At 40.0% G+C, this 20,047-nt stretch overlaps 1 protein-coding gene across 1 annotated transcript; it reads left to right on the forward strand.

The window, feature by feature from the left end:
- Window positions 1-5,057: 5,057 nt before the first annotated feature.
- alkbh8 (alkB homolog 8, tRNA methyltransferase) lies at window positions 5,058-19,730 on the forward strand. Its single transcript, XM_005948886.2, has 12 exons — window positions 5,058-5,231; window positions 5,908-6,041; window positions 6,155-6,255; window positions 7,072-7,203; window positions 7,302-7,397; window positions 7,539-7,643; window positions 8,306-8,376; window positions 13,989-14,095; window positions 14,370-14,530; window positions 15,315-15,595; window positions 18,064-18,213; window positions 18,931-19,730. The coding sequence occupies exons 1-12, from the start codon at window positions 5,094-5,096 to the stop codon at window positions 19,660-19,662; spliced, it is 2,208 nt and encodes a 735-aa protein (XP_005948948.1). The 5' UTR covers window positions 5,058-5,093; the 3' UTR covers window positions 19,663-19,730.
- The last annotated feature ends 317 nt before the right edge of the window (window positions 19,731-20,047 follow it).

Below are 20,047 nucleotides of genomic sequence, written 5' to 3' on the forward strand. Positions count from 1 at the left end.
TGTGTGTGTGTGTGTGTGTGTGTGTGTGTGTGTGTGTGTGTGTGTGTGTGTGTGTGTGTGTGTGTGTGTGTATACACATCCATTTACTGAATGCAATATCACTATGTTTATTCTGATGTGTAAGTTAATGTGGTGACAGTTTCCAACTGTAAACATTATGGAAAATAAATAACAGCAGTAATGTATCTGAATCAAAGCAACACATCTAAAATATAAGATATGCTTTATTTATTCCAGCTCTAGTGAAAATTCTTTTGTCGTGACAGTTACTACTACTACTACTACTAATAAACATATTATAGTAATACACAAAAATAAAATAAAATAAAATAATACACCTCCTAGACCATCAGGTATCTATTCAATGCCTGAAGGTTCTTATCTATATAGGATAATGTGGAGTCATCATGTTGCCTAGCAACCAGAGCAACAAGCTAAAATTACCCCTCTTTATAATTTGTAAACTATAAGACTAACCACATTGTATGATTTTTATTTCATGACAAGAACATCCTATTTATAATCACGCACACTGAATTATGCCTAATATTTTCTGATGCCACCATGTTGCCTAGCAACCACCTAGGAATAGGCTAATATGACCTGGTTTTAGTTTTTAACACCTTATGAACACTATCATTTTAATCTATTGACAGTAGCATATAATTTATATCCACAAAGGCTGAATTACACATGTCTGGCAGCCACCTAACACCAGACTAAAATGACCTATTTTTAGCATGTAAACAACCAACCCAATATCATGGCAAAGCATGAAATGCAGAAACTGCAGTACATCCAGAAATTGCAATATCTGGAGGGGGAAATAGTATGTTTAAAGCCAAGAAGTCCGAGTGACCAAGCAAGTACATTCCTGGGTCCTTCTATCCTACAACAATTAAGCTAGGTGGCTAATTTGTACTTACATGTAAATGTGTAAGTAATGTCTCTTTAAATGATTTCCTGTGATTATTTTGATGATGGCTTGAAATAAAATCTCCCCTTGGTGGTACTACAGCTTATTAACTGCAACTTACTGCAATTTCTGCATGCTTGTCTATTGCACTCTTGGTGTTAGTATAGTATAACAGGCTGCATTGTAACAAGTGGGAAGAGGAACCTGTATTACATGGCAACTTCATTTTATAACATAAGAAAATAATCCTTTAGCTAGCTACTAACTAGCTATGGTATGGTAAACTAAGCTAATATTAGCTTCTCAATGGCGTTTGTGTTAGAGCAGACAGCATGTGTCTGAGTATGGTATGAGTCTTACCAAAAGACAGCAAATCTAATTTCAAATTACAATCTAGTGTTTAGATTATAACAAATTACTTTAGAAGTCTTGTCTCTGAATTAAACCTGATAGAAATTGAATATTTTTGCATTCCCCCAAAAATGGTGGAACATATGTTTATTCCATTTTATATATTTGTGTAGCCCTAAAAGGTGCATTTCATTCCAATGCCAGTAAAAACATTAATTGGCTTTCTTGGCCTTAGGTTGTGGAAAATATCATGTCACAAGTTCCCCATATTCATTAAATACTGTGGGTTAGTCTGAACATTGGTCTATAAATAGCTGGCACTGGAAAATTATTTAGCTCACAACTTTGCTCATTTATAGTGGCCAGATCTTTGCCATAGCAATTATCAGAGGATAGGACTTCATCCCAGCTGACTGCCATTCTGGCAGAGAGATTATACACAGATCAGATGGATCTCCAAACACACTTCTCAGACCTCTAAATATTTTGACCGGTTAAAATGTTTCAACATAAGATCTGCTGCTTTAGCTTCTATTTCTGCCCATCCTTACCCCTCCCTGTTAGTCCTTGAATAGGCTAATCTTTTGTCTTCTGCAGGAATGGTAATATTTTGTGTTGATGATTTGTCATTATTACTAATTTCATGCTTCTCTTTCTCCATATGCATGAAAAGACATAACCACCATTGGCAGATGTAGAATATTTTTGATAGACTGCAGTTTTTATAACTCACCTTTCTCCAACTACCAACCATCTGCTCACACGTCTCCAGAGAGAAGCAGACATCAGAGTCACTATTTTAAAAGGCAGCATCTGGTTTCTTCATCCTGTGGTCCCAGCTAATTACAATACAAAGATGCCAGCAGCAGGAGTTTGGCAAATAGCTACCGGTCCTGCATTTCAAAGGTTGATGGCATGCCTCAGGTTACAGAAGTGATTCCACTTGTGTTCTCACCATTACATTGCTTTTGAGATTTTGGCTGGTGCTGAAGGTGAAACTGCCCTTGAACGATGGCATGAGGAATACCTGAATTACTGTGCAGCTTCAAGCATTTCCACTTGGTGCAATGTTAATGCTAACTTCTTCACCTTAGTATTTAAGACATTTGTGTATGGCCAACCAAATGAGAAATGTAATGTTAAAATGATATCTGAGTTTTCAGGTCCAAATTTTATTTTTGACTCTGGAAACTGAGGTTGACAAAGGATAGGATTCTGTCACTGAGTCATTATTGGATCATTCATTAGCTTCTAAATTGGGCTTTTGGCATGGGATGTTTTCTTTCAGTTCTAAAAATGAAACTCAAACCTTGGGTTTTAAGCCAGTGGAGGCTTGGAAGACACTAAAGGCCCTGAAAGTGGTTTAGAAATTCTTCCCATCTCCAAGTAAATGAAACCGATCCATGTGTTATAAAAAAAACTGTGCAACATCAGTATAATAAATTGCAACAAACGTTGTTGGTTTGCAATGTTGGAAATTATTAGAAAATAGGAGAGGAACTGAACATCAATCATTTAATGAGCCATTTTACCAGTTTAGCAAAACCATCACATACAGTGGATACAAATTGTACTGAATGTAGTGAATGCTCCGTACTAGAGATTAAAGCTTGAATTCTTACTGATATTGCACCTGATATCACCTCCAACAGTGATAAATGGGTTTAATTTATTTGAGTGCTTAAAAAAAGAGCAGAGTGTTGTTATCATGTTGGGAGAGGGCAGCCACATGCTCTCCTGCCTGACCAGCTGTTGTTTTGTAGGATAAACAGAGTCTGCCGTTGAGACGACCGAGGGCTCGCACTGGCCAGCAGTGTAATTACGGAGATGGCAGAAGACAGGTGAAGGCCTCATTACACAACACGCCCGAGTATAAATGCACAGGGACACAGCAAAGCACTGAGGCGCACGCACAAATGTTTCAGAACACAGAGAGACACGCGTGCTGGAACACGCACTCATGTTCAGAGGGGTTGCAGAGTCATTCATCTGACAGAAGAGGAATTTGGATGCAGGATCTGAGATAATTGGCCCCACTGAGAGAGAAATCAGACAGGGAACAGTGGCCAGGGCAGGCAATGCATCAAAGACAAAATAATGGACAGAATACATAAATCACAAGTCAATACCTATGCTAGAATATGAGTGAATGCTCGTGCATGATCAGAATATGTCCAGCTGTGTTGGGTATGGTGCTTTGTTGAAAATAACAAATATGAAGGATACCAACTGTCTGGGTCAGCTGCCAACATTTAAGTTGAATCTGATGATAGACGAATGAAATGATTGAAAATGGAAAGGTAGAGTCCAACACTCGATATTTAATCCCTTACTGTATCAAGTTGGAGATCAAGTGGATTTGACATTACCGTTTATAATGCCAGCAAAACAGAGCCAAAGGACAGAACAGAAGCTTTGACATGAGAAGAGAACTGAATAGAATCACTTAGCTAAGACTAAAGAACAAGTTTAACAATGTTGCACTGATTGCTCTAAAGGACATCAAAGGGAAAATGCGTGTAATGCAAAATGCAACCTCAAGGAAAAGAAAAGTCACATGGTCACAGTCACAGGTTCTTTTTTGAATCTGCAACTTTATTCCAGACTGTTGGATCAGGGGTCATCAAGAGCATCATAGCTGCACCTGTGCTTTGTTCTATACTGTACTCTTATGCCTTCATGGTTCACGGTGGACAAAATTCTTTCAGATGCTGGAAAAATGACAGGCAAAGTCCAGATGCACATTTTAAAAATGCGCTGATGCTAATCAAGAAAAACACTGTGGAAAAGTGAGACACTCTGAGTCATCTGGAATAGAAGAATGAGTGTCTCACTGAAGTTCATATGATCAGATTTTTATATTATGTGCACTCAGTGGTATGCACTTCCCTTTCCTCTTTAGAACAGCCTTAATTCTTTGTGGTGCACATTCAACAAGGTGCTGGAAGCACTTCTCAGAGATTTCGGTCCATGTTGATACGATAGCATCACACAGTTGCTGCAGATTTGTGCTCTCAGCAATGTGCTCTACAGAACTGAGATCTGGTGACTGTGGAGTACAGTGAATGTATGTTCAAGACATAGGTTTGAGATGATTTGAGCTTTGTGACATGGCATGTCATCCTGCTCGAAGCCTCTGTCAGTATTTGTTGTTTTTATCTGACAGACGTGCCACCTGAAGTGGTCTTCTGCTACTGTAACCCGTGTGCGTCAGGGTTCCATGTGTTGTGAGACGCTCTTATGTATACCATGGTTGTAGCAAGTCGTTAATTTAGTTACTTTTGCCTTCCTCTTAGGCTGAAGTAGTCTGACCATTCTCCTCTGACTTCAGGCATTAATAATACATTTTGACCCAGAAAACCCATGTTAACGGGATATTTCTCTTGCCATACATTTCTCTGTAAACCCTAGACATGGTTGTGTGGGGAAACTCCCAGAAGATCAGTGGTTTCTGAAACACTCAGACCAGTCCATCTGCCACCAAAAACCATACCACGTTCAAAGTCACATAAATCACATTTTTCGCCATTCTAATCCTCAGGTCGTCCTAATACGTCCACGCGTTTAAATGCACTCAGTTGCTGCCATGTGATTGGCTGAGTAAGACAAGATGATAATAAGTTAACAGCTGTAGCTAACAAAGTTCCGAGAAGTGCATATATATATTTTATTCACATGTAATAATTTCATTTTATTCTTAACAAATCAGAATTATGTAAGATAAACACTTTGGTTACATTTTACAAAATGTCTCCTGGAGAGGTAATCTTTGGGAACCGAAGTCTTTCAGTCCCCGTTGCACCCGGACGGATTAAAACAACGTACCATGGATGCTAGTGAGGAAAACAACGTGAAGGCCGTCAGGAGAAGTAAAGAAGAGAAAAAACTTCTCAGAAAACAAATTAAAGCCAGTCACACATTACTGAAGCATGAAGGCATCCATACGACCCCGCAGCTTACCAGGGTAAAGAAAAATAACGTTTATTTGACGGGTAATGGTTCGTTGTCGTATGTTTCATTATTCTTCGCTTGTTTTTTAACATTAAAATGATTTTAAAAGTTACCTCCATATCTAATATTTAATTGTTCTATTCAAATTTTTTATATATATATTTATTACTATTGTTGTTATTATTATTGATAAATTAACAAGAAAATCAGCCGCTGTTTATGGAAAATACCTTGAATATTTTACTCGTTATAAGAGACTTTTCATTTGCTCCTTTTAAATGGGATTCATTTTTGTGTTCCTGCAGCAGTCTGAGACAGTTTTAAGAACCATTTCTATTTATCTGAAACGATTTCACGCTGTTATCTCTGCAGACAAATACAAATACGAGTTCATAAAAATTGGGTTCATAGCAAAAGGGAACAAACTACTTTATACTAGAGACAAATATCAACAAACAAACATCAACATTTTAAGCCAGTAAAAGCATCACAACAAAAACACAAACTACTTCATTTGTTTAGTTGTTTTTTCATGAGAGTATGTGTTGTAGGTTGATTGATTGCTAAGCAGTCTAACAATCCTTGGGAAAAGGCCTTTTCCCCCTTTTTTTCTGACATCTTCTTTTTTTCAGTTATTTTCAGGTTTGTTTGTTTTTGTGTGATTTTTACTGTTTATTTCACCTCTGCAGAGTCTGGTGGTGGCTAATGGTGGCCTGGGGAACAGCGTTAGTCGAGAGGAGCTCTCGGCAGCGCTGAAAGAGATGGGAGAAGTGGAGAGCCTGCTCATGCCTCCCCATAAGCCCTATGCTTTTGTCACATACAGGTACACTTAGGGCACAGACGGCACTTTGTCACAGCAGGAATGCGCTTTGTACATTGAGGACCTTTTTATTCCAGTTAAAACTAATATTATTGTCATTTTCATTCTCGTTCCAGGTGTGAAGAGAGTGCTCTAAAAGCGTACACCCACCTTAATGGACAGAAGCTGCAGTGCGGAGAGAGCAGTGTCATGCTCTACCTCGCTTATGTCAACTCAGGTACTTTTACTTTCAGTACCATCAGGAACATTGTGAGTTCTTTCAGATATAGCCTGGCTTAGACATAAATTCTCCTTTCTCTTTTAAATGGATTTACACTTGCAGGGAGGGTTTTATTGTGTTTTATTAATGTAATGAGTTATTGCAATGCATTTGACTGAAAGTTGTCTTCTTAAAGTTCCATATGACATTACAATGGCTTCAGATGCCGGTGATTGTTCTGTATGGGTCTTATTAGAGCTTAGCTCAGCTTTCGATACAGTGGATCTTACACTGGATTGGGTTTCTTCATATGTTACTAATAGAAGTTGTTCAATCTTTGCAAAGACTATGTCAGTGTATGTCTGATGTTTTTTTTTTTGGGTCTGTATTTTCTGCCACTTGGTCGGGTAATTGCCAGTGCTGATAGTATTTCTTGCCATTTTTTTGCTGATGACAGTCAGCTGCGTTACTCTTTTAAACAGCATGTGCACTCTGCACTCATACTTTTGATTGGCTGTTTATCAGCTGTTAAGGATTGGCTAGCTGGATTTTTTTTTCTTTTAAATAAGAAGCTTTATTATTGCTTTTTCATATTGCTTCTTATTGAAGCATTTGTTGGGTTCATAGGCTCTTCTGTCAAGCGATTTATAAATAACCTTGTGTTTTACTAGATAGTTCTTTGTCTCTGGATGCTCATGATAAAACTGATACATGTGCCTGAAAAATCTTAGGTTTACAAGTAAGTCAAATAATCTGAAATACTCTGAAAGGTTTTGTTGGTTTTTTTGCAGCCAGTATTTAAGATCTACTGTGTATTTTCACGCTCTTGTATAGTGACCTATGAGGAGGAAGCATCCGTCCCATTGCCAGAGGGTTTAGTTCTGCTGGAGGATTTTGTGTCCCCAGAAGAAGAAGCTCTGCTGCTTGCTGCTGTAGACTGGTCATCCACTAATGAGGATGTTACAGGTGAGGGTATCATTTCCCCCCCAAAAAAGCTGTGAAGAAAAGCCAGGCATACACTTTTGATTACTGTTTCTGAATAATCCCCTTTAACTGATTCTTAGCGCAAAAAGCTCTGAAGCACAGAAGAGTGAAACATTATGGCTTTGAATTTCGCTACGACAACAACAATGTGGATAAGGACAAGCCATTACCTGCAGGTAATCTGGATCTTCTTTTATCAAACATATTGTATCAGGTGTGGTTTTGTGGACTGTGTTTTTCGTGATATGGTCTTCAGTCACTAGACAAGCATATAATAAAGCAAAACAGAAGTAGCAGAGGAATATGTGTGTTTCTAGGTATCCCTGCGGAGTGTTTACCTGTTCTGGAGCGTTGCTTAAGAAATGGACAGATCAACGTTATGCCAGACCAGCTGACTGTAAATCAGTATGAATCTGGACAGGGTGAGTTACAGCTCGAATAATTCACAGAAAGTTTTTGCTCATTCCCAACTCTGTATTTTTTAATTTCTGAACTCTACTAGCTGGGATTGGCTCCAGAGCCCCTGCAACCCTTTGTTAGAATATTGTGATAAGGAAGGATAGATAGATTAGTGCTGTATGATTCTCAGCTCAGAATAATAATAATAATTATACTGGTCCTTTGGGCAGTTAATAACTGAAACAAGGACTTTTAGTCCCCGTCGCCATTATATTGTAATTTTAAATATACAATATAAATGTAACAAATTTATTAGACCACCACCCAGTGTAAGGTTTATGCCACAGCTGCTCTAAGTTAACACAGTATTGTTAATTACTAAGATGCCAAATTATGATTATTTACTTGCATTCATGGACAGAAAAATTGGTTTTAGTGGTTGAGTGTTACGCTTGATTAATAACTGCTTTTATAAGTGATAATTAATCTGTTATTAAAAATGAATAAGAGAGCACACAAACAGAGTTTACTGATTTGCACCACTGGGTGGCAGCAGAGCCTTTCCTGAACCAGTCGATGAGGAGTTATGGAAGCCTTTGGGCTGAGAGAAGTTTCTTAAATGTTTCGCTTGATTAACTTTGCTCTGAAGGTTTTCATTTTCCATGTTTGTTTATGATATTTCCAGGTATTCCTCCTCATGTGGACACTCACTCTGCCTTTGAGGACACCATCCTGTCTCTGAGCCTGGGGGCAAAGGTGAGAAGTCGGTCAGGCATCTGTGATTTGATCATCGTCATCGTTGCCACAGACCTGTGAGCTGTTGGTAATTAGTAGCTGTTTGAAGCCAGCATCAGTCAGCAGTACTCGACGTGCAATCATCAGTGATTAAAATGAAAGTTGTACATAAAGATGGTCTAAAGAAAACACTGTCAGCTTTCATCTTAAAACTGTTAAGAGGTGGTTATTCGTTTAAACCCAGTGAGATCAAGTCTGTGTGTATTCATTTATAAGTTCTAGTTTAATCTGTCAAATTAACCGCAACCTTCCTGAGCTCTGTGATTTATCTGCTTCAGAGAGCTGTCAGTATCGTGTGTGTGTGTGTGTGTGAGGGTGCGTACGTGCACACATCTTGTGTCCTTGTGTTTTTCCTGAGAACACTGTGTTACCTTCTCGGTGTGTCTCATTCTTTTCAGTTCCTTCTCACCGTAGCATCCGTTCATCCAGCAGGCACTTAAGGAATTAAAGCTCGCAAGAAATTTTGTAAACAAACGGATGTACACAAGAGTTATAGATTTTCCATTTTCATATCCTTCACTCTTCCAGGTGTTCACAGGTGTTGCGACCTATAAACTAAGATCGTGGGTTTAGTCTTTGCTGCCTGATTGCTGTGGATGAACACCCATCTGTCCCTGCTTGTCTGAAAAGCAGGGGCTCTGCTAGCAATCAGCTGTCATCTGCTGTGGCATCTGTCACACACACACACACACACACACACACACACACACACACACACACACACACACACACACACACACACAGACTGACAGTGTGTGTATTCATTGTCCTTGCTTTTCAGTGGAGATTCAGAGCCACAGAAAAAGTGGGCATATTAAATCACGTTAAAAAAGGAAGGGACACTTGGAGGAATATTTGAAGCGAATAGACCCCGAAAGAAAGTTTTATTGAGTGCAATTAAACTGGCTCTTCTTTAAGCGATGCATGGGAGTAATGGTACTGTTAAGCTGAGCGGTGGTATTTCTCGCAGTATTTCCTGTTTAACACCACTCAAGTACGCATTTACATGTAGTCATGGTGACCTGCTGAAGCTCAAACTTAGCTTTAGAATTGGAAAAAGTTGATTTGAATGACTAAACGTGGCATGGTTGCTGGTGCCAGATGCGCTGGTCTGATTATTTCAGAAACTGCTGATTTGCTGGGATTTTCCCACACAGCCATCTGTAGGGTTTACAAAGACTGGTCGAATAAAAGAGAATTTATCCAGTGAGCGGCAGTTCTCTGGGTGAAAATGTGTTTTTGATGTCAGAGGACTGAGGACTGCTTGAAGCCGATAAGAAGAAGAACCACCGCACGCAGAAGAGCATCTCTGACCTAGAGATGGACCGATCCGATATTATGTATCGGTATCGGTCCGATACTGACCTAAATTACTGGATCGGATATCGGAGAAAAATAAAAAATGTAATCCGATCCATTAAATATCACGAAAGCACCTCACAAAACTTGCAACACGCCGTAACTCACCTCAGAACGTTAGCACGTCGGAGCAGTATGCATCACGTGATAGAGCGGCTGTGGCATGCGGGACCTGTCGGTGGTCTGGATAGCATTTGGAGCTTCGCTAGCAACCCGGCATTTCATCTCCGACAAAGTTATCCCCGAGAGAAGTAAAGCAAGTGTGTAAGTCCATCTCTGAATGTTTGTAAAGCATTCCTGCGTTAAGCTTAACAAGCGATATATGGAGCGACTGCCTCTTCTTGCTGCTACTTCAATCATGAAACTGCTTAATGATCAGCTGATCGGCTTTTCTGTCGCGAGTCCGTCTCTCTTGTTTGTTTTTGGCCCACTTTGCACCAGAAAGAGGAAACCAGCGGCTGAACAACAGCAGCACGTTTAAGCTTGATAAGCTGTTGTTAGAATTATTTAATATTACTTTCTACTCGAGGATCTTTTTCTACGTAGCTGACGCTGGTAACTGTGCAGGGGCGGATCTAGCAAAGTTTAGCCAGGGGGGCCGATAGGGCATTAACAGGGAAAAGGGGGCACAAAGACATACTTTTCTTTCTTATTCTCATTTAAAATGTCTAGCTTTTAATAAATAATTATCTGACACCCAAAGTTTTAATTTGATGTAAAATGAATAGAAGTCAATTACTGTATATAGTGACTATTAAGTCTAATATATATACCCTAGTAAGCTATAGTACTTTTTCCTTTGGGAAGGTACCATCTGTGCAGTCTGCAATTTTGTTGAAGAAAGATGTTGAATCTATTTAATATTTCTTGAAAAATAATTGATTTCTGTGCATTTTTTTTCACACTGCATCAAATTAAGGTTGATTACGTCGATTAAGCATCATGAGGTGGAGCGTGAGGGGTGGTTCCCTATTTTTTATTTATTTATTTTTGTTGTTGCTGGGAGTTGGAACCCTATTAGTTAGGTTGCTTAATATTTACGCTAAGTACTCTTTAAAATACCAGAATAGGGAGGATGGTGTAGGTTTAAGTTTATTAGATTGATCAGTATTGCTGAACTATGAAATATTTTTTTTTGCATACAGGTATAACAGAATAGCTTTAGTGTAGTTGTTGTTTTAAACTTGAGTATGAACTTATACAAAATGCAGCAAGATATTTAAAAAACAGTTTTGTTGATTAAAAAACACTATATCGGATTCATATCGGTATTGGCAGATATCCAAATTTATGATATCGGTATCGGACATAAAAAAGTGGTATCGTGCTATCTCTACTCTGAACACAGAACACATTGAAAACTTGAAGCACATCGGCTACGTCAGATTGCCGCTGCACTCTGCAGTAAACTGAGGCTGTAGTTCCCATCAAAATTGGATAGTGTAAGCATGGATTCATGCTCCCTCGTATCAACGGTTCAGGCTGTTTGTGGTGGTGGGGGGGTTATTTTCTTAGCACACTTTGGACCCCTAGTACCAACTCAGCATTGTTGAAACACCACAACCTCCCTGAGTATTGGGAAGAAGGTGCTCTGCTCCATCTCAAAGGGGCTCCGACTGGGTACTAGTAATGAAGCGCTGAGTGCACATTAGGATTTCTAAATTTGATGTTGTGGTGGCTGCAGAGAATACAACAAGTAGCTTATTTTAAAGACTATTTGGAAACCTTGTTAAATATTTTGCTACTCTGTGGATTTAATGAGTGCACTGCAGTTTGATTCAGTTTTGATTTAAGCAGACAGGATTTGGTGCATAACAAACCTTTATGCCATTCGCTCAGTTTCATTGGATTTAATTTCTCTGAAAATGTAACACAAGTGATTCAGTCATTATTAATGAAACACTTGTTTCCTGGTAATTACACGAACTATAACTGCATTATTGAGCTGTTTGTGATGTTGTATATTGGCAGCCTTTTTGGTGTGTGCTTGTGTGTTTGTGAGGACCAGTTTTAGACTACAGAAGCGAGGACTGACTTTAGGGCTAATTGTAGAAGTTAGGCAGAGGTTTAGGGTTACTTATTGTGATGCTTGAAGTTAAGGTAAGGAAGTAAAGAAGTAAAGAAGCTCTCTGTAATTGATTGTACTCAGAAAGATGTACAAACCTGTTTGTGTGTTTGTGTGTGCGTGCATACGTGTGAGGAGGGAGGGAGATGATGAATAGTTGTGAAGTAAAGCGTAGTTGCCGGCGTCACCATCGATTTAGTCACATTCCACCCTTTCATTGATTGGCTAACACTCCTCAGAGGGGAACACACACACACAGTAGTGTGTTAGTGAGGACCTTCATTGACATAATGACTTCCCTAGCCCCTTACCCTAACCATTAAAAATGAATGCCTAACCCTTACCCTAAACCTAACCATAACCTAATTGTAACCCTGACACTAAAACTACATTTTGAGCCTCAAAAAGGCCTTCACTATACTTGTGAGAACCAACAGTCACTTGTAAGGACACACTCACCGGTCTGATCCAATCTGCACCGAATGCAGATTTCGGTGCTCATAAAGATAGCTAGACAGGAACACACACACACACACACACACACACACACACACACACACACACATATACATGAATGCCATCTACTTCACAAAATCCAATTTTCCTGCTGTCAGAATTTGGAGGGATACAATTGGAAATTGTTGTAGATGTAATTTCCCAGCAGAGCTTATTCTGTTATGTGCTGTAAGGAAACATTAGGATCAAACACCAACGCTGTGTCTGCTAGCTGCAAGTGAGAGAAAACATGAACAGTGTTTTAGGTGGTCGACAGTGTTTTCCTTTGGGTGACATCAGTCAAAACTGTGTAGTTTGGAAGTTTTGTGCCAAAGTCTCTTTCAGTCCTGAGCTACTGCTGGATCAGTAAAATATTAGCTTTGGTGCAAACGTTAAAAAAAAAAAAGTAAATGAAAAATTAGTCAAAGTTTTTTAAATTTGTCATACTACTACTACTACTAATAGTAATAGTAGTAGTAATAATAATAATAATAATAATAATAATAATAATAATAATAATAATAAATAATTAATAATAGCTGTACAGCAGTATGGCTTAATTAGAATATAGAAACAAACCATGAAATTGCCCAACTCTACTGAAGAACTAAAAGCATAAAAACTAGTGCGTAACTTGTTTCCTGTACTTGCAGATACAGAAACATTTTGATGAATAATAAAAATATAAAGGTGTATTATCAGCAGTTATTACTTGCAGCAGATGCACAGTAATATGTAGGGAAACACTGATGCAGGATGCCAAATTATTATTGCTGTTGAACTGTTAGTTGGAATTGCATGTCCACAACAGGAGCATCATGATGTCTTCTAGGTGGATGTCCTGCTGCTGTGATGGGCCTTCATGCTTATAATGTTGGCCTCATCTTTGTTGATGTTGAGACTGATTCCCAGTTCTGATGTCAGAAGTGCAGTTTTTGTCCAGCCTCTGGGGGCAAGAGCACCGTGTCATCAGCAAAGTCAGAGTTGCCATGTTGTGCTGATAGTGCCGAGTGAATGCTGTTCCTTCTTCCTACTGTAGAACTCATGATGCAGTGAGTTGGAGAGGAATAGATATGTTTGGGTGTCTACTCAGCAAAGTGCACAGGTGCAATGAGAGAGGACCAGGGCCCATTCCTTGAGAGACTTCTTACATCATAGCAGTTCTTTCTCATTCACCATCATTGATGATGGCTGCATGTACCATGTGTGAGGAATCTGATTGCAGTTCCTGCCTTTCCTATTTAGAAGTGATCCACAGTATCAGATGCTGCTAAGATCAAATGCAGTCGAGTCTGTGAAACTCCCCGCATTATTCCTCAGGCAAATTGTGTTCAAAACCTTTGCAAGGGCTGCTTCTGTGCTGTGATACGAGCGGAAATCTGACTGAGAGCTGTCAAGGATGTCATCCATCAGTAGAAAATGATTGGGTTACAAAAGGAAGGGCCTGGCGGCTGTTTTTTTTGTGTGTGTGTGTGTGTGTGTGGCATTGGAAATATGCCTGCAAGAAATATATATGTATATAAATCCACACCCAATGACTTTAAAACCTTCATAAAATTTTTTAATTTAATCAGTAATTTGTTATTATCGGTGCAGTGAAGTAATGAGTAGAAACCACTCTTACTTTTAACACAGCGCGTTTGTGTTTGTGCAGACGGTGATGGAGTTCCGACATCCTGATGGTCGTGTTGTTGCTGTGGTGCTGCCTGGACGGAGCCTGCTGGTCATGAAGAGCGAGAGCAGATATCTCTGGACTCATGGGTAAGCTGGACTGTGTCAAAGCATCAGTCTCTCCTTTTGGAGTCAGGTTCTTTTGACCTGATCTTTGGATTGATGCTTAATTTGCTGCTTTTTCCTCTGAAAAAGAAACTATTTATTTACTACAATTAGTACATTTCAGTCTGTTGATGGTCTTTGTCTTCATCCTTTGCATTGTATTTGTTCACATCCACATCCTCTCATCCTCTTCACCAGTTGGTTTGTGTGTTTTTGTCTTTTATAACTACTAAAACAAGCTCTTCGTGTGTCCTTTTAGGATCACTCCTCGTAAGTTTGACATGGTGCCGGCCTGTGAGCAGCAATCCCCCGATCATGTGACGCCTGAACCTGGAACATGTAGCAATCTGACTCTGAGCAAGAGGGGCACACGCACTTCTTTCACTTTCCGCAAGATCAGGCCTGAACCCTGCCGCTGTGGTGAGAGTGAAGCAAAACACACTTTGCTTTTATAAACTGCTTTACTCACATTATGAGAGTGAGTGAGGTTTTGAGAGGTAAATTTAATTTTAATATATGTAATATATTACGGGGCTCCTTTTTCTCATTTTTTCATTTCTGTTGTTCTGGGTTCTTTTGTGACCTGGATGAGTTGTTGATGCGCTCTTGGAGTAATTTTGTTAGGCTGGCCACTTCTTGGCTGTCACCATGGTGACAGGAGTCCCAAACCTTAGAAATTGCTTTGTAACCCCGTTTCACACTGATCAAGCAACTTTGTTTCTCAGACGTTTCTTTAGATGCTGACATGATGCTTTGCTTTTTGAGGTCTTTCAGCCTGCTTCACTTTGTCAGGTTCAGTTTAAGTGATTTCTTAATTCTACAGGTATGGCAGTAATCAGACCTGGGTGTGGCTAGTGAAATTGAACTCGGCTTTCCAAAAAATGTGGTTAATCACAGTTTAGGCTACTACTTTATCCCCCACAGGGCCAGATTGATAGGTTTGTTTACCTTTTGTCGCTTAATAAATGAAATTGTCAGGATATCTTTGTCTAATATTAAAATTAGACAGCAGGATTATGTTATTTTGTCTGACAGTTTCATTGCATGAGAATCCTAAACCCAGAGCATAGCTAGCGCTTTTGCATAAAGACAATAATAAAAGATATGCGAACGATATGATTGTAATTAAACGTTGCATGGCAACGCAGGTCAAAAATAAACGATCGGCACATCTCACCAGTGAACGCCTTCTCTCTGTCTCCAGCCTTCCCCTCTGCCTGTGACAGTCAGGGAGCTCCTTCAACACTCTCGCCCTCTACGCCGTCCCCTCCCGCGCTTCCATGTTGCCATGCCGATGCAGCCCGTCTAGAGGAGGAGTATGTGCACCGGGTGTACGACGCTATCGCCTCCCACTTCAGCAGCACCCGCCACTCCCCCTGGCCTCGCGTTTGCCACTTCCTGTCCTCGCTCCCACCGGGTAGCGTGCTAGCTGATGTGGGCTGCGGAAATGGGAAATACCTGGGCGTAAACTCAGAGATGATTGCAGTGAGTGTCATTTTATACTGAAATGTCTGCACCTCTGAGATACTTCATTGATCCCTGCAGGGTAATTTCCTCTATCACTGCTTTTTTTATTGCTGCTGTTTCTTAGATTGTCAGCACTTTGAAATGCTACACATTTTCATAACAGGCACTTATCTGCAGAAGCATTCATCTGTGTATTCGAGCTAGAACTCCTCTCCTTCATTTCTCACATAGGGATGCAAAATCTAAGATGGCTCTGGGCTTTTTCAAACACATGTAGATCAGCATGACTCATCCAATAACTACTAATGACCTTACACAACACTGTCGCTCTGATAAGGCCACAGAGGTGAGGTTAGAGATGTAACATCAGGTTTAACTTTGGGTTAAAGCCTTTAAACACCATCAGACTTATAGGTGAAAGGATAAAAGAAAGTGAAATGGACTTACGTGCCATAAAACATCAAAGCATGGCTGTAATAAATGGAATACAGGGTTGTAATTATAGTCAGATCTGCTTGTGCTTTAATGACGGGGGAGTGATACTGATGAGCTTTTTAACTTACACATTCAAGCAGTCTTGAATGACTGCTCGAATGTGACAAACCGTTCCTAAAAACAACACAGCTTTAAATTCTTGGGAGAATTCAGGAGCTCTAAATTCGTCCATGTTAAAGGTTGATTGTCTGGTGGCAACATTTTATTTTGGCGAATTGGTGGATTGGTTCACTTGAATGAGTTGTGATGTTTAGTAGAACCAGAAAACAAAAAAGATATCCTAGTTGTTTAAAAATCTCTTTAGTTGGAAGAAATTGATACAGTATTGCGATATATACAGGGACACCAATTATCAATATTCAAGTAAATAAATAAAAATTAGTCTGGGAATATTCAAAACAAAAGGCCTCATCTCACCTGATAAGAAGCAACCTTTCTGCAAACAATCGGGGAGATTGTTGAAGGTTTCCAAAGAACTTTTTCATTTATAACATAATAGTTAATGGGAATTTCTGTCTATGCAGACAGCATCAGGGATTTTCACTGATTTATCACAGTCAACTGTTGTATTGGCAGACATAGATTGCATGTTATTGGCAACTTGACCCCATGCAGTCCAGACTGACTTCACATTTATGGCATGTTTCAGTGACAGTGCTGGTGTGGTTCACGTGTCATTTTGCAGCAAAAAACAAATCGCTGAAGTGAGATAACTTTGTCTTCTTGGATAAAACAAGTATTGTTTACATTTAAAAAAGTTCAAGGTGAGCTGTTCATCTGTAATTAGGGTACACTGTTCACCTCAGCTGTCACTGCTGGGTGTGAAGTATCCACATCTATTTACTCTGAAGGAGGCTGAAAACTTTATACTGTCAGTTAAAAAAGAATCGCCCCTGTACAGCTATACATATCATCATTTCTGCCCTGAGTGTTTTAACATTGGAGACTATGGGGTTTATTTCCTCTCAAAGCCAACCTCAAGTGGCCATTTGGGGAACTGCAGCTGTTGCGCATCAGCTAAAGCTTCTTTCCCCGAACAATAGACAGACCACGTCGTGGTCACACTCGCAGTGCTCGGGATTTTCATAAACATAAAAAGAAAAGGAGGAACCTGAGCGAGCCACTTCAGGACCTGGTTGCATAAGCCTGACCTCTTTGGTTCAGAATGAAGCAAAGTTTGCATCATTGGGCTAGACGCTGCAGCTTACACGTCTACCTCCAGTGGTAGAGCTTTGGGTCTCTGGGAGGGTATAACTGAATGTGAAATGTAGGCGTGAGTTAGCAGAGAGTTTGCTTTTGGTCACAGGTGTAAACATCACGTCTTGCTTCAGGACGGCTAAATAAATAAGAGTAAGGCACAGCAGGATGAGATTCCTGTTGTTGCTCTCATTTCTTCCCTGTTTCTTTTTTTGTTGTTGTTTTTTTTTTTTGCATAAGCTCAGTTTCCATGGTAATATCCTACATTTCCTGTTTACGTATGCACACTGGGATATTCTTGTTTGGGATTTGGGGGTGCATGTAAGCAGCTTATCCTGACTCAGAGTGTAGCTGTGATAAATCAGAACAGAGAACACTGTGATCATGCAGCGAGCACAGCAGCTACCCGAGTTTTATTCTGCTTGTTCTCATTTTCTCCCAACCCAGGCCTCTGCTCTTCTTCTGTTTTCTCGCCTCAGTCCTTCCCTCTTTTTGTGCCTCCTGCTCTACTTAATCTTTCTGTTTGCACGTCAGCAGTAGATCGAGGGTGTGTGTGCATATGTGTAGTGTTCCCGCTCTCTCACTTGTGTCTGCTGTCTCTTGTTCACCTCGCATAATTTATCTCCATTCTTGTTCATTTTCTCTGGCTTAAATGATCACGAGCAGTTTGTAAACGTGTTCTTCTTCAGACCTTGTACGTGCTGACACTCTGCTGACGTGTGCGTTTGTTGCTGTTTGAGAATGATAGTCCACTGAATGGCCTTGTTACTCTCTCTCTGTATGTTTTATTTCAGGTGGGATGTGATCGTAGCAGCGCTCTCGTCCAAATTTGTGCAGAGAGGGGTTTCCACGCATTTGTTTCTGATGCTCTGAATGTTCCTCTGCGAACAGCCTCCTGTGACGCTTGCATCTCTATAGCCGTCATACACCATTTCTCCACAGAGGTACACACAGCTCATCCTCGTACAAAGAATAACCAGAATAGAACCGTTATATCAGTTTTATTTAGAAAGATGGACCTACAAAAAAAGACTTGTATTAATTGTTAGTAGCTCACTAAAGTTTTCATGTTCTGAACTTTTCATGGAACCGTGTGCAAAAGCCAGCTCTTATTTCTTTAAATTCTGCTAGGAACATGGGTTTGGATGCAGTGATTTATTCAAACATGTGCAAACATACTTGGTAAAACTGATATAAGGCATAAGGAGACAGACTTAAATATTTGGTATGACCACCTTTATTCTATACAGCCTGAACTCTCTTGGGCAGCTTTCCTGTAAGGTCTGGAAGTCTTCAGGAATAGTTCTCTAAGTTTCTTGAAGGACATTCAAATCTCTTCTTGGGATGTTGGCTGCTTTTTGTTCTGTTCTCCATCAACATGATCCCACAGTGCTTAAATAATGTTGACATCTGGGCTCTGGGGAGGCCAATCCATGACTGATAGTGTTGCACTGTATGCTTTTCTCTCCAGATACGCTTTTACTGCATTAGCAGTAGGTATTGATCGGTGGATCAAAATCTGATGGTATTTTTCTGTGTTCATAATTCCATCAATTAGGAATCAGGTTGTTGGTGCAAAATCTCTCTGACAATGATTCACATGCAGTGAGTTGCATGTGATTCTGTCTTTAATTAATTTTTTTAATGTGTGTGTGTTGTAGGAGCGGCGGCTAGCAGCTATGAGAGAGTTGGTGAGACTTCTAAAGCCTGGAGGTCATGCACTCATCTATGTTTGGGCTTTTGAACAAGAGTACAACAAGCAGAGGTCCAAGTACCTCAAAGACCACAACAAAGAGCATAATGGGAAGGAAAACCTTACTAAAAACACATCCGAAGACAGACGGGAGCCTCATGGGAAATCGGCTATCCAGAATAGCGGACATTTAGAAGAAGGCTACGAACCTGTTGGCAAAGTGACTGATGGCAAGCTTAGTGTGCACACAAACCGCACAGCCTTTAACACCCAGGACCTTTTAGTTCCCTGGCATCTGAAAGAGGGGAAAAAACCAGGGGAGGAAGAGTCAGGAGATGGTGTGAAAAGGAATAAAAGAAAGGAGAAGTCTAAAAAGGTTTTAACTAACCAAACCAGAATTGACAGTAACCCTGGTCTCAGTCCAGGTTTTGATGCAAGTATGTCTCCTGGATTAAGACTTGACACTGATGACGCCACTCACAGCCCAGGCTCTAAGCCCAGTCCGAGTGGCACCACTCAGACCTCGAGTTCTCATCTGAAATCAGAGTCTGAGAGCCATCTAACCGCCGTCTTTCACCGCTATTATCATGTGTTTCACCAGGGGGAGCTGGAACAGCTGTGCAGCCAGGTGGGTGGAGTCAAGGTACAGAGCAGCTACCATGACCAGGGTAACTGGTGTGTTATATTAGAGAAGGACTGACACACACGTCATTAAAATCATTTTTATGCAACTACAGATCTGCATAAATAAAGAATTTTAACTTAAAATTAAAGGATCCAATTTTTGCCTTTTACATATATATATGATTTTTAACTGTGTTGGAATAAATTAAAAACAAATCTCTGCTCCTGTTGTGCTTATTTATATCACCATGTTTTGACCTTGGCTGAGCAAACACACCTTTTCCCTGTTATGGTGTCATGGATCGAATAATCCCGCTGCGATAAATCCCACCAGCTTTACTCAAAAATAAATGCAACTAAATGAAACATTTCTGGAGTTAGTATATCTACTAAGCATACTCTGGCTAGCTCACTGAAACCCTACAATAAAAACAAGCCTATTCAGCCGAGTGCAAAGACAA

This window comes from Haplochromis burtoni, unplaced genomic scaffold (genome assembly GCF_018398535.1).
Source record: "Haplochromis burtoni strain Fernald_Lab_line unplaced genomic scaffold, NCSU_Asbu1 Contig_623, whole genome shotgun sequence".
Taxonomy (NCBI): Eukaryota; Metazoa; Chordata; class Actinopteri; order Cichliformes; family Cichlidae; genus Haplochromis; species Haplochromis burtoni.

What these genes read in the sequence shown, in the direction of transcription:
- alkbh8 (XM_005948886.2), top strand. Translation starts at nt 5,094, where the DNA reads ATGGATGCTAGTGAGGAAAACAACGTGAAGGCCGTCAGGAGAAGTAAA. An exon ending in CACTAATGAGGATGTTACAG is followed by an intron (nt 7,204 to 7,301) that starts GTGAGGGTATCA and finishes ACTGATTCTTAG; the next exon opens with CGCAAAAAGCTCTGAAGCAC. An exon ending in AGATATCTCTGGACTCATGG is followed by an intron (nt 14,096 to 14,369) that starts GTAAGCTGGACT and finishes GTGTCCTTTTAG; the next exon opens with GATCACTCCTCGTAAGTTTG.